Source organism: Ilyonectria robusta (genome assembly GCF_021365365.1).
Source record: "Ilyonectria robusta strain PMI_751 chromosome Unknown BGZ61scaffold_3, whole genome shotgun sequence".
In the NCBI taxonomy this organism is placed as follows: Eukaryota; Fungi; Ascomycota; class Sordariomycetes; order Hypocreales; family Nectriaceae; genus Ilyonectria; species Ilyonectria robusta.
Window position 1 is genome coordinate 2,532,287 of NW_025764437.1, and position 13,485 is coordinate 2,545,771.

The window sequence follows — 13,485 nt, forward strand, 5'->3', positions numbered from 1 at the left end:
GGCTCGCGACAATCTTGACCGCCACAACCCACAACCCAGAACCTGGAAGCCATTTCCGATCAGCCTCCATTCATCCATCACATCCCTCCATCACATCCCTCCAACCACCCCCGTACCCCCGGTCTCGAAGCCCCCGAAAGCCCCCGGAGAGAAACTGTCACTTGACAAACGCCATCCTCGCTGCTACCATCAATCATCACCCACCACTCCATCACTCACCACTCGCCCTTCACCATGGCCGACGTCCCCCTCATCGTCATCTCCGAGTTTGCGCAGGCCGAACGCCGCATCACCCCATCATGGTCCATTAGCCAGCTGAAATCTAAGCTGGAGACTGTCACCGGCATCCCACCCTCCTGCCAGACTCTCTCGCTCAAGACGCCGGGCGCCGAAGCCATCTCCCTCGAGGCGGCTAACGAGGATGGCACCCACTTGTCCAACTATCCCTTGGTCCCATATGCGGAGCTGCATGTAAGTCCAACAGAGTTTTCATTTGTCCTCCCCCTCTCCGATGCTTGCACCACGGAGCCGCGAAAATTTCTCGCCAGACGCCCGCGGCGAACGCTGAAGCTGACGTCGACGCCTCCGTTGACGTCCGCATCTAGTCCCGAAGGCTGGGTAGAGGCGGCGCCCGCACATGGGGCGTGTCTTGAGCGCTCCCCAGCCATCCCCGGTTTAGTAATTAAAACCACCGGCTACCAATATGCACTTTTTTTTCCCTTGCTGCCGCGAGTAGTTCAAGATAGGGCTGACAGGGATTTGCCTGGCAGGTGATTGACACACGTCCTGCAGCTGCTCGGCCTAACTTCAACGATACTTCGGGTGTTGACAAATACGTCATGCCCGAGGAGGAGTACGAGAAGAAGACGGACTCGGTCCTTTCCTGGAAAAAGAACCAGAAGCTTGGTCGCTTTGACCCTAACGCCCCCAGCCACGAACAGGCCAAGCTGGCCGGCTTCCAACGCGAGATCGCCTCCCGCGGCATTGCCGTCGACAAGCGGTGCAGGGTTGGCGGTGAAGACACCAAGCGGGGCACTATCAAGTACGTGGGAGAGGTCAAGGAGATTCCCGGCGGTCTCGGGGCCTGGGTGGGGGTTCAGCTTGACGAGCCCGTGGGTAAGAACGATGGCAGCATCGCTGGTACGAGGTATTGGGGTGAGGCCTCAGAACTCAAGCATGGCGTGTTCGTGCGGCCCGAACGGGTCGAGACTGGCAACTTCCCGGCCCTCGATGACTTGGAGGACATGGAGGAGATCTAGTCGACACGCACGCCCAGAACGATCAACAACTCCAATACAAAAACACTTACACAAAACTACATGGCTCTTTTTTGGTGATGCGAGAGAGACCGGGAGATGATTACGGATCAATATGAGACTCTTTGGACGTGTGAAAGGCTGACATGGCTCATGTCGAAGGTCTCTCTGTTCAATCAGATTTTTGACTATCTCTAAAACCTTCTTGGCAACAATGGCATTGTATTTGGAATGGTCCACTCAAAGGTGAGAGTCTTGTAAGAGCCCTGCCTGAAATCAAAACTCCCGACCACCCCATGGGCTTCTGTATAGGCTAACCCATCCATAAGCTCCCCAAGCCGCCAGGGACAGCCTATGTTTCAAGTATCTCTCCTTACAACACCCCAAGGTTCAAACCAGCCCTTCGAATGGAACTCTGTTGTGCGTATTAGGCCTGTTCGCACCGCCGTTTCGATTCTTGGCTCGCGTCACTTTCCAGACTAGGTCAAGTACTTCGCTGATGATTCCCAATCCGTGAATTCTTGCAGCAACGGCTTCGCCCGACCATAACGGCCCCGATGAACCTTAATTCGACTTCAAACTCGACTGTTTGTTTCAACAAACAGTTGGTACCATTTGGAATCTTTTTAATTCGACGTTTTCGTCTTGCGTCATTGTTAGCTGCCGAGTGGGTTGGGGCGTCGGTCGGTCCAGCACTGCTGGCAAGACCAGACTGGGCGAATCGCATATCCGGCAAGTCGCGTGCTTCTTTCTCCAAGTTTTTTATTCGGTTATTGATGCATGATGACATGCCGCGAAGTTCCGAAAGCAGTTGCCGAGCGGGCGACCGGCTCAACAATCTTCGACGGAATCCGAGACGACAATGTGTTTAGCCGAAGATCATGACGCAGATTTGCGGCCGGGGTAGAAGCACTCCGCGTTTGTGGCGGGAATGATTTGCGGCCTTGCAGGAAGAATCCTAGTCAGCTCGGAGGTTGGCATTTATCTACGATTTAACCGGTGAACTGTCAGCTTTGAGGGACAAGGGGTGTGATATTACACTTGGGATTCAGGTATTCAACCAATATGAATGACCTCTTGGTTGAATATAAGGGTCCTGGTTGATACTTCTCATGTTATGAATTTTGAGTTGCAAATACTTCGGAAGGTCCCTTCAGTAATGTGTTCTACTCATCTCGCCATCGTGAACTTCCCGGGCCAAGAAAATGATCACGAGGAGAAGCAAGGCACACTCGGCAGATGAACCCAGATCATGGCATCTGCCGGCTCGGATGGGTTTTTCGAAAACGCCACCGGGTAAGGGGAAGGAATAAGGGAAACGTGGACCGCATTGACAACTCCGATGATGGTCAAACCAACAGGTGTGTTCGGCGCTGAGGTGGCTTACGCCCAGCAATAGTTCCCGCCGATGCTTCTGGCAGCTCCAAGGATGTAACCTGTTGCTGCACTGCTCGTCCCCCGCGAAAAGCAAACATGAACACGCGGGCTATTTCGCCATGGAGGGGGGAGTGCGTTGGAAGGATGGGGTCGCATCAGGAGTGCAGTCGTGTAACCGGTGGCTTCGGCTGCTGCGTGGGTGGGTGGTCATCCCAGGATCTTTGTTGTTTTCATCGCCCGAAGCTCGGCGATGCTCGGACTTGATCTTGGCCGTGAATTGGGAACCCTCAGGCTGGCTTTAGGTGAAGGTTGGGCACCAATGAATGACTGTTTACATGCGTGGATGTATGATCGAGCTAAGTAACGGTTAGATTACATCTCGTTCGCACTTCACAACAAGTCGGTAGCTCACGATATTCACTGAATATTGAGATTTATGTAATCTAACATGCTTAATCGATCAATCTTGGACTGTTGATAACGCGTTTCAGAAATTCGCGTTCTCGGCGGAATATAGCCCGATAGCTGACTCAATTCATCAGGTGTCTCAAACGCTATCGAAGCAGATGATAAGTAAGTTCCAGGCCCAGAACTCACTACGTTGTAAAAAGCAAAATACAAATGATCCCATAATTTTATTGGGTCCAGGCCACTCTACCAATACGTTGGATTGGATAGTTTATTGGAGGTATGACCATGTCGGTCGTCAGCGATAGCACTGTCCGCGGTGACCGATCTAGGGTAGGAACTCGCTCGAGACACGTCGAGTGGCGTGGGCTGGCGCCGCGCACACCGAGTATTTGAATGGCGAGCGACGATCATCTGCCGAAACCTTGGCCAGTCTGGGAACGAGCTTAGCAAGCGCATCCCTCAGTCCTTGCCATTGGGGGCTGAGCACAATGTGACCAATAGTCTAAGTGGGAACTGCATTGGGGCTGAGCAGCTGGAGCGTGTGACTCTCCCGTATCCATGTCTGTATGACCTTCATCTGTAGACTGATCCTAAACTATTGGGGGTTTGATATGCTGGTCATGGTTCATGAGACGTTGCAATGTCCTCGATCTCCTCGATGGAAACAACATCTAGATTGAGACTGGTCGCATTGGTACGAACTTAACCATTCCAACTGCTTTGTGGCGCACACCGAATTGGGCATAGTGTCATCGCTGCCCTTAATCACCGGCAGGTGACTCCAACTGCCGAAACCATCATTGATGCAAAGTGTGAGTCTTTCAGCCAGGAATTGCTCAAAACCAGGGGTGTGCATTTCTTGGAACAGGCAAAGTGGATGTTTGAATTCTGTGACTCCTTGAAGTATGTGGTAGCTGTGAATTGTACCCCGTCATCCTCTTCAATCGGACGACGACTCGTATGTGGTGTTCATGTTGAAGCAACCTCACTTGCATCCATCTGATCACACCGGTGGTGAAACTGGTGATGTCATCTGGCGAGAGAAAAATATTTCATAAAAATGGCGTCTCAACCATTTCACCGCGAGGGGCTACAAAAGACATTTCCTTGCCAATATTTCACCAATGTCTCGGCGGGATTCACGCCGACGGGGTCGGAAACCCGAACTGATACTATCTTAGTTTCAACCACGCCATGAAGACCATCACGTCATTTATTCCCCTTCTGTAAAATCCAAATAAGTATTTTTAATTACCTAGGCAGACACTTAGGCAATCTACCACTATATCGTATAATGATTCTCATCGCATGTCAACGGGGCGAGCTCCTTGTTGTTCAGTGATGCAGTCCAGTGCTACTACCACGTGAAACAACCCCACAGCCTGGAGGCCGCGTCCTTGGGGAGAAAATTCAGTGTGGGATATTACTTCAAGGCTTAGGCGATTCCAGATGAACACGTTGACGCAGGCGATACTTGTTAGGAGGTCACTGCTAACTACTGGCTTAACAAGATTCGCACACTACCATTCCAACCGTATTCGTTGCAAAGGTAGAAGCGGGTGACTCATGGAGATGAACCTTGGAAAATAACATGCCTCGTTGAGGTTTTCAAGGAAGAGGATGATGACCGTGGACGGGATGCTTCAGCAACGATTAAGTTAATGGTTACCTGCCATATCCAGTGTTTGAAGGGTTAAAGCGGCGCAGCGTATGGGTACTGTACCAACCAACCGGAAAGCGGAGTCTAGGTGCCGGGTTCATTCCTCCCGGCCCCTCCAAGGCTCGTCGGTTGCTGGCTCCACCCATTGTCGGCGTCGATATTCCCTCCTGCGTCCACTTTTCCACCAACTCCTCAGTGAACGCGCATCGCATCGCATCTCCATCGCCTTCACCACCAACGTCTCATTTGCGGCCGTCGTCGCCGCCGCTACCGAACCTCGTCCAATGCTGCCTGTTGCGAGCTGAGATGTTGTGCTCCGACCATCCCGCGCCCCCACTGACGCCCGCAACCCTGAGCATTCCGCAACATCCGACGTCGCCACCTCGCTCCTAAGACGCCGGCCCGTCTCCCCACTTGCGATCCTCGATCCCCAAACGTTCGCCCTTCACGATAACTACCGGCGACACCTATTGCGATGGCGAGGCCGTCGATTCTCGGCACAGGCAGGATGGCCTTGCTCCTCTATATCCTGGCTTGCGCCTTCGCCACTGTGCTCGCCATCGACGACTACAACGTCGTCTCTACGCCCGAGAAGGATGTCCCAGAATGGGCTGCCGTCAGCGCCATGCAGCTCACACTATCCAACAGTAATGGGAAGTGGTCACCGCTGCAATTCACCGTCCTCCCTCTCACAGATTCCCTGGGGTTGAACGGCACTCAGACAGACCGCGGGGTGCGTTATCCTGTGATACAGATCACTCCCACCATCACTCTGTATCTGATATGCTGACCTGTTCCAAGATTGTCAAAATACACGGCACCATGATCGCAGCTGATTCATCCAACTATAACACCCTCAACCAGAACACCACCGTAGCATACCTATCTTGCGACCAACCCTCCAGTAATTCCATGATCGAACCCGATAAGATGCTCGACGGCTTGATGAACCTCAATCCCAAACCCAAAGCTATCGTACTTTACTCCACAAGCAAGAACTGGTGTTCGATCACACACATAGATGATCTATCTTACACTAGCATTCTATCCATGGCCGACGCAGCTGAGGCTTCACAGGCCTTAGGCTTCCTCAACGGCACCGACACTATCAAGGTCTCCATCATGGGCAACACCACCAATGACGGTACTGAAACCCAGACGGATTCCAATCGAAACAACCCGGCGGTTGCAATGAGTATCCTATACAGTATCACTGGGATCATCACCTTGCTCTTCGCCGTCATCATCGTTACTGGTGCCGTTCGGGCTCATCGATACCCTGAAAGATATGGGCCCCGACGAGCTCTCCATGGCCGACCCCGACAGAGCCGGGCCAAGGGACTGGCGAGAGCTGTCCTGGAAACCATGCCCATTGTGAAATTTGGAAACCAGACACCTACTAAGCCCGACCCTGAGCTTGATATGGATGCGATCACCAACGATGGGCAAGATAATCCTGTGCAACGCACCACGTCGAACCCGAGCGAAGCCCGTCAGCCTGAGGCAACACCAGCCACGCGAGCAGATAATGATGGAGCTTCTTCTGTAACCCGGGACTCGCCTACACCTACGCCTGATTCTGCACCAGATGGCGCCGGTGGGAATGGAGAAGACAACTTGGGGTGTTCCATTTGTACGGAAGACTTCAAAGTGGGCGAAGACGTTAGAGTCTTGCCATGTCGACACCAGTTCCACCCAGCATGCATCGATCCATGGCTCATCAACGTGTCTGGAACGTGCCCACTCTGGTAAGATTAACCCGTGGTCTCGATTTCTTGACCGGTTGCTAACTATGTGCTCCAGTCGATTCGATCTCCGCCCCGAAAAGGCGGATGCGTCTCAGGGGAGTACGAGTGAGGGCACAAGTGCTTTGCCTCCCCCGCTAGCTCTCGAGAGCGTCGAGGGTGTAGAGAACGATGCCTCTCAGTTGCCACACCACAATCGCGCATCACGCATCTCCGACATTAACCGGTTGCGAGAGGCGACGGTGGAAGAGCAGATGGAGACACTGAGGCGTATGCGAGCTGAAGTCGACGAGTCTGAGCGACAGGGCCCACCAGACGGTGATTCTCGAGGCCAGAGCGCGCGATTTGCAGCCAAGCTCAAGGAGAGGTTCCGGATCCGCACTCGGGCTCAGGCACCTGAGGACCGTGACTGTTAAAAACAACATTTACGGGGCTACTAAGCAGGCGAGGAAAGCTAAGACAGCACTGCCCCCCTTCACACGAGGGAAAAGGGTATGGCGGAAGAACGGATCGTATCGATGAGATAAGACGGAACTGATTTTTTACTTTGACGGGCAACCCCTACGCAAGAGGCACATACCTCGAGGCCGTTAGGGGATTCATGAACGGCTAGGCACGACGGGAAATTGCTTTGGACTGGGCGTTGGCAAAGGACATGGCTATTTTGTTTGGGATTGGTCAATTGGGAAGCATCGCATGGCGTTATGAGAGACATTTGTTTGAGTTTACGGGAGCACCGAGAGGGGAGACCCTGGATGTGGTTGAATCGTGGATCGCGGAGGAACCGAGTATATGTGAGCGATAAGCTTTCCCGGAAACGTGGGATCCTCGTGCCTGTGTAACGTACACGGGAACCCAAACATGGTTGACGCTGAGATGGGCACTGAGTCGGAGGAGGCGATCGAGCAAACGAAGGGCTAGAGACGGCAGGCGGGAGGTGGCCGTGGCCGTGGGCGATCTCTGGTTGGAGCCTGACTCGTCCAATGCACGACGACCCCCATGAATGAAAACAGGGACAACCCGCGGTAGCTTGAGCGTTGGCGTTGGTTCGGCAGGGATAGTGGCAGACCACGGCAGACAATGAACGAATAACGAACAAGGTGTGACGAAGCAAGACGTTACCATATGTTGTACCATGACGTGCCACCCGCAGTGCCCAGCGTGCGCCTCCGACTGTGTGGCTTTGAGACATACGCCTTCGAGTCATGTGGCTAAGGAGAGTGTGAGCATTCAAGAGGGAAAGTAAAGATGGATGTGATGGGCCAAGACGAGAGGCGAGAAGTGAATGCTGCCAAGGCGCCGTGCATGAACGATCTGCCCTCCCCCGACCAAGGCTTGGGCCAGACGAGGCTGGTGCGGTGACATTGGAAGCATCATGATGGGGCTCGATCACTAATATGTTGTAGCTACCTTGGCTGGGCACAGTAACCCGGGAAGGCTTTTGCGTTATTCACGCGGGAGGGACTTTCTGGTCTAACACTGAGAGCTGTTACGCACTGGCTGTTGCCGTGTGGCTACTCTGGAGGTAGTACCGGCCGTCCCATGGTCCTGGGTCGATTAAGCCGGCGCCACAGCGCTGTGGGAGATTCAATAGTTTGGGACTATGAGCACTTGTGTGCTGTCGTCTTATTCGGGAGCCCGAGCAAGATGAGAGTAGCCAAGTGTAACCAAGCTTTCCAAGGTGCGGCGGGCGGATAACGGGCTCCGAGAACTAAAGCGCCTCCAAGGTGTGAGAGCGAGAGTGCTGGAGTCTGAGAGTGAGATCGAGGCGTGAAGCATATCGGTCGAGTCCCGCGCCTCTGACACCGGGGAGGAGTGCCACCGCACCCGGAGATGAAAAGCAAGCATGAGACAGGACAGTAAGCAAGGGGGACGAGACGGATTTGTCGATGCCGTGGCGATTGGTGAGGTGTGAAATCGCGGTGGCGAGGAGGGGTTGAGAGGAAGGTTGCGGCCATGACGTTCCTTGTGTGTGATTCTTGTGCGGGTGAGACGCGCTACTGCGCGCGTGCGTGTGTTCTACGTGGGATCTTTTTCTTCGTCTGCTTCCATGTGTGTCTCTGCACGTGCTGCTGATCTTTCGATGCTGATCTTTGCCGTTGATCTCTTCACCGCTGATCGCCTGCATTGTCTGGGTGTGTGAGGTTATCGTTGGGGGGCTGGTGGAGGGATTGTACAGGCGAGACAAGACACATGCGGGAGCCATTCAATTTTTCGGCATTGACCATTATCGCCAAGACGGCCGACTACCAACCCGATGACACTCGACGGTGTGCGACGGTGTGCGACGGCGCCTCGAAAAATGGCCGGTAGCCTGGCGATAGCTCGTTGGTCCAATCAGTGGACCCTGGGTCCAATCTAGCGATCGCATCTGAACGGGGCGTCAGGGGCGAGGGGGCCGAGCCGTCGGTCGGCAGTCAGCATTCGGCAGACGAGAAGACGCAGGCACTTCTGTATCCGTACATGGTCGCCCATCCCTTACATGTATGAATAGTACACAATTGGTACTATGTATTTGAGACATTGTAAAGGGGCCCGGCGCTGAGGGTGTCTTATCAGAGGCGGTATCAACTGTGTAACCTGAGCCGTGAGACGGTGTAGGTGGCGGGAAGCTATTATTGCTTTCTCTAGGTCGATGGCCAGGCCAAGAAGGCAGGGGTACTTCGGTAGAGCGGGCCGATCTTGCACTTGGGAATTAGCACTTGGATTGGGCGATGGACGATGGACGATGGACGATCAATTAAACTGACAGGACAGGGCATGTGTATATAGACTACGCAGAATCGATCACCGGACTGGCGGACTAGTAGGGCGATCTTGGCGGCGCGGTTGAATCATTCTTGCTGATGGATCGTGAACTACTGGGGTTGTTCAGGTGACAGACAGCCCGAACAAGAAGAATTAAAAACCACACAGGATTGGCGGGCGCGGTCTCGACCCAACCAGACGGTGGCAGGTCCACTGGGTTGCGTGAGGTAAGAGTGGTGCGAGATCGGGAAAGTGGAGGCGGCAACGCGGGCAGCCAGTGGGAAGGGATCTTTAGTTACAGTGGAGGACAGTGCGGAGTCTAGCCGTGGAGCTCTGGAGCTATAGGGCCATGGTGCTATAGAGCCACAGAGCTACAGAGCCATAGAGCAAGACGCCTAGGGATCAAAGTTTGGAGCTACCTTGTAGTATTGGAACCACACCAAGACGTCCGCAGTGGGACTGCTGACCAGCTCGCCCAAGCTGGCCGAGCTTGTCCTTGTCTAGGTTGATCGGCGTTGGTGCCTATTGCGGGCAGTCCGGCGCGGTGGCATTTACTAGAAATTAGCCAGGTACTACGTCTATACGACCAGACGGAATATGCCGTGTCCAACGGGTTGATCGTCGGGAGAAGACAATTCATCGTGAACGAGGGCGAACAATCTCCGGAAAGGGACAACTCAAGCGCTTCCAACAAGAGGGAATCATGGCGGCATCCAACAACAGACAGGTACCGAGTCCAATGGCGGCGGGCTTGCTTGGCACTCAGTCTGGGGCAGGCAAACCGAGGTGACGGATAATTCCGTTGACCAACTGCCGGGAAACCTTTTGCGGGCTGCCGATGTGATGTTGCACGGAGCTGACGCAGCAGTGTTCAGCGCGGCCTGTCTTGGCTCGTCTCAGGGTTTCTTTTCCATATCTCTTCCCTCTGGGCCGTCTTTCACTTTCTGCTTCCGGTTCTAGCCAAGTCTCTCCAGCCCTGTGTCTGAGATTAGCAACGAAAAAAAGGCTTGGAGCGGGGGAGGCGGGCGAATCCATCGTCCAAGCCGGTGAGACGGTGGCGATGATGTGCACAGGGATTGGCAGCGCGGCATGAATACCGGTCAGCCGGGGTAGCATGGGCCAAAAGCTGTTCCTTTTTGTTTACCTTGCAGCAACTCCTCACCTGCCAAGAACGGCACGGGACAGGGTGGAGAGGACGGCGCTGACCACACCGACCTATCTCGCCTGAAGCTCTATCTAATGTTGGCGGAGAATGTCTCAGCCCGCCGCATTCGAATCACGCATGGGGTGCTATCGCAGCTGCAACACGGGCCAGAAAGAGAAGAAGAAAAAGAAAGAAAGAAAAACGACACGCTGTAACTGGCTGCTAGAGCATCGTCGTACGTAACCCGCTCCTGCAGGCAGGCCTCGAGCGACGAGCTGCGGTCGAGAGCACGGGGGATGGGTCTTCTCTCTTCTCGCTCTGGATTGTGGGTCTCCTCGCCGCCAGTTCATCGGCAGAGCAGCAACAACACTAACTGGAGGCGGCGCGAGCTGCGTTGGAGGGCCATGGCATCTCCATTTCTGTTTCAAGCGAGTCCAAGACTTCCGTCTCTTTGCCGTGGAACTTTGTCGTGCCACGGACCATACGGTCTCCAAGACGGATTGATCTAACAGAGAATGCGTTCATCAATACGCAGGATCCGCGTCAACCCAACTCAGACAACGACCAAAACAGCTCCGAGGGCTCGGAGCTGTCAGTGGTTGGGGCATTCTCCTTGCCAGTCAGGGCAGCCCCAGCCGCCCTCACCAGTCAGCCTGTCGTCTTGCTAGTTGACGCTGTGAGTTCAATTTCTTTTTGCCAGCACCCTTGGCCGCCTTTGTGGCTTCTTGGGGGCCTCATCTGCCTTCAGCCACCATGGCTTGGGTTCCATCAGAGCTGCCAGCGAATCGAGGCTGCTAGTGGTCGAGTGGTCGAGTGGTTACACCAAGGCGCCCTAGTGCGGCACGTATCCCTATGAAAGAAGTTAACATGTACTTGAGGCTTGCAGGGTAGACAGGGGACAGCTTCCGCGGCCCCAAAGTGCCAGTGCGGGCGGCGAATCCCGTAGTGTCCGAGAGATCCATGCCAGACCGAGCCCGGATTTCTGCCGTCCGAGGAGCATTGACAATTGGCGATCGATGTATCCGTCTGCCCGGTCGTTGAAGGCCGTTTCCCCATTTGAGGGCAAAGAAACCCAGACGCAAGGAGCACCAAAGACATAAGGTGGCTGGAGGTAGTGGGTAAGACAGAGGGTCAACAAACGAATGAAAGCAACCTGGGAAAAACTAACTAACAAGAAAAAGAAACGAGTTGAGAAAGACAGAAGTAAATGACATGTCATGAACAATCTCTGCTTTTCCCTTGGGCTACTGCTGATGGCTGACTGGATGATTGTCGTTTCTTTTCGTCGGTCTTGTATCCATTGTGCATTGTCTATTTTCCATTGCTCCATTGTCCTCGGATGGACTGGACCACCCCGAGGGACGTGGCTGGCTAGCTGATGTGTTTCTGCAACAGCCAGAGTATCAACATCGATGACGAACTTGGAGGAGAGTTGTGCTCAGCGCCTTGGCAGCTGAACAGACGTGTTGAGTCCTTGGCATATCCACCGCGGGCGAGCAAAGACCCATTGAACCCAGATAGGCGCCAATACAGACTCCGGAATTGCGGAGATGCGGGACCGGTGTCGCGGCTTCACAGCAGGGAGAGCACACCGAGTCCGTCGAGATCGTGGCGTGGGGCCTTTACTAGCTCCTCTAGCTTCACTAGCCTCACTAGCCGCGCGCTAGGTTCTGGGGCCGACCTCGAAGAGAGGGCCGGGATCCAGACAAGCTCGAGGTCTTAGCAATCGGCCGAGGCCGTGATTTGTCGACGGCGGCGGGCATTTTATGTTGCGATTTGGCTGAGGCGCTGGCCAACGGATCTCGTTTCGAGGCATGTGCGTTAAGGCAAAGACTGGCATGCGTAACGCCCGCGCCAATACCGAAGACGCCCAATGCTAAGCTGGTGTGGCGGCCGTGGCGTCTCTCTTCTCTTCTCCCTCTTACCAATGATACGGGCTGTGCTTGGGGGGCTTTTGCGGTGTCGGACTGTGGCGGCTCCTTTGGCTGCTTGATTCTGTGAGACCTGCAGTTTGCTCCGTCTTTTCTGGTTTAGCCCTGTCTCGTCTCGTTTCTTGTCTCTTGACATGTCTGATGCAGTCCGGCAGCAGCCCTGCCGTGCGGGATCCGATGGTGTTCGGAGGTTGACGCGGGAAGTGCTCTGATGGGACGAAAGATGGAGATGCATGAAGCAAGTAATGGATCATTTTAGGGCTGGACCAGAGGATCTGGAACGGATAGATGTTCGTCTTGTTCCCTGGCGGGACATATAACCCCCCTCGACGGGCTGGATAACTCTCGCCTCGATCAGACATCCATTACCTCGTCACCCTCGTCAATAACCACCACCGCAACGCTACATCTTCTGTTATAGCTCCCATTACACACAGACACTCCCCCACTGCTGCGGCAGCTGCATAATCTTGCTGCTTAGATCCCCCTCTGGCGTGCCTCCTGCCGCATCGACGCAAATCATCCGCGCGGTTTGATTCCAAAGGACCTCCCTCTCCCGCTCCGCGAACTAGGCCCTACGGAGATTTCCCCTTTGGTCACTAAAGCCTGTCGGGGAAATATACCGACGCCACGAGGATCGTGAGAAGAGAGGGGTGCGATCGAGCATTGTGACGCGGGACGTGATCGACGAACCGCCCAGCTTCATCGCCGTCTCCCCTGAGCACCCCAACTTCGGGTGTGGATTCAACCCTTCCGTCGCACGCCTTTCCGTCGTCCGCCTTCCGAGCTTTAAAGAGGGTATCGTCAACTCAAAGCCCCGAGAGTCGAAATAAAACAAAAATCGGGCGTACCTGCGTTGTCACGGCCGCCGCCATCTCATTCCAGTCCGCCGCCACGACGCCCAGTCCGGTTGTCCTCTGGATTGGAGAGGGACGGATGCAGATCTAAGAGGCAGCATCCGCAATCCGCACCACGGTTGTCGACTCCCGAGAAGTAGCAAAAACTCAACTCGCCTGGCCCCAGGCTTGAACCTGGTCCCAGTCCAAGCCCCAGTGCAAAAGCAAGACGCACTTGTGCGTTGCATTTCGCACCAACCAGGCCAAAGCACCCAGTACAATACACACCAACACAGCACAAAAAGCACACCAAGTACTCCGAGTACTCCAAGTACACCAAGCAATTTACAAACCTGGCCCCGGAAAACACCAACGCC

At 54.5% G+C, this 13,485-nt stretch overlaps 5 protein-coding genes across 5 annotated transcripts; 3 read left to right on the plus strand and 2 right to left on the minus strand.

The window, feature by feature from the left end:
- Positions 1-234: 234 nt before the first annotated feature.
- Positions 235-1,259, plus strand: BGZ61DRAFT_473766 (CAP Gly-rich domain-containing protein; the record flags this gene model as incomplete). The annotated part of the gene is made up of 2 exons (XM_046248496.1): positions 235-471; positions 771-1,259. 2 exons carry the CDS (start codon positions 235-237, stop codon positions 1,257-1,259), a joined length of 726 nt encoding a protein of 241 aa, XP_046109927.1.
- Positions 1,260-1,365: 106 nt separating this feature from the next.
- Positions 1,366-2,227, plus strand: BGZ61DRAFT_135752 (uncharacterized protein). The gene is made up of 3 exons (XM_046237218.1): positions 1,366-1,502; positions 1,586-1,676; positions 1,784-2,227. Exons 1-3 carry the CDS (start codon positions 1,471-1,473, stop codon positions 2,126-2,128), a joined length of 468 nt encoding a protein of 155 aa, XP_046109928.1. The 5' UTR covers positions 1,366-1,470; the 3' UTR covers positions 2,129-2,227.
- Positions 2,228-5,212: 2,985 nt separating this feature from the next.
- Positions 5,213-6,865, plus strand: BGZ61DRAFT_343532 (uncharacterized protein; the record flags this gene model as incomplete). The annotated part of the gene is made up of 3 exons (XM_046239607.1): positions 5,213-5,437; positions 5,506-6,452; positions 6,508-6,865. 3 exons carry the CDS (start codon positions 5,213-5,215, stop codon positions 6,863-6,865), a joined length of 1,530 nt encoding a protein of 509 aa, XP_046109929.1.
- BGZ61DRAFT_135781 (uncharacterized protein) lies at positions 6,790-7,824 on the minus strand. Its single transcript, XM_046237219.1, has one exon. It carries the CDS (start codon positions 7,654-7,656, stop codon positions 6,925-6,927), a length of 732 nt encoding a protein of 243 aa, XP_046109930.1. The 5' UTR covers positions 7,657-7,824; the 3' UTR covers positions 6,790-6,924.
- Positions 7,825-11,120: 3,296 nt separating this feature from the next.
- On the minus strand, positions 11,121-11,626 carry BGZ61DRAFT_443780 (uncharacterized protein). The gene has a single exon (XM_046244918.1). It carries the CDS (start codon positions 11,558-11,560, stop codon positions 11,204-11,206), a length of 357 nt encoding a protein of 118 aa, XP_046109931.1. The 5' UTR covers positions 11,561-11,626; the 3' UTR covers positions 11,121-11,203.
- Between the last annotated feature and the right edge of the window lie 1,859 nt (positions 11,627-13,485).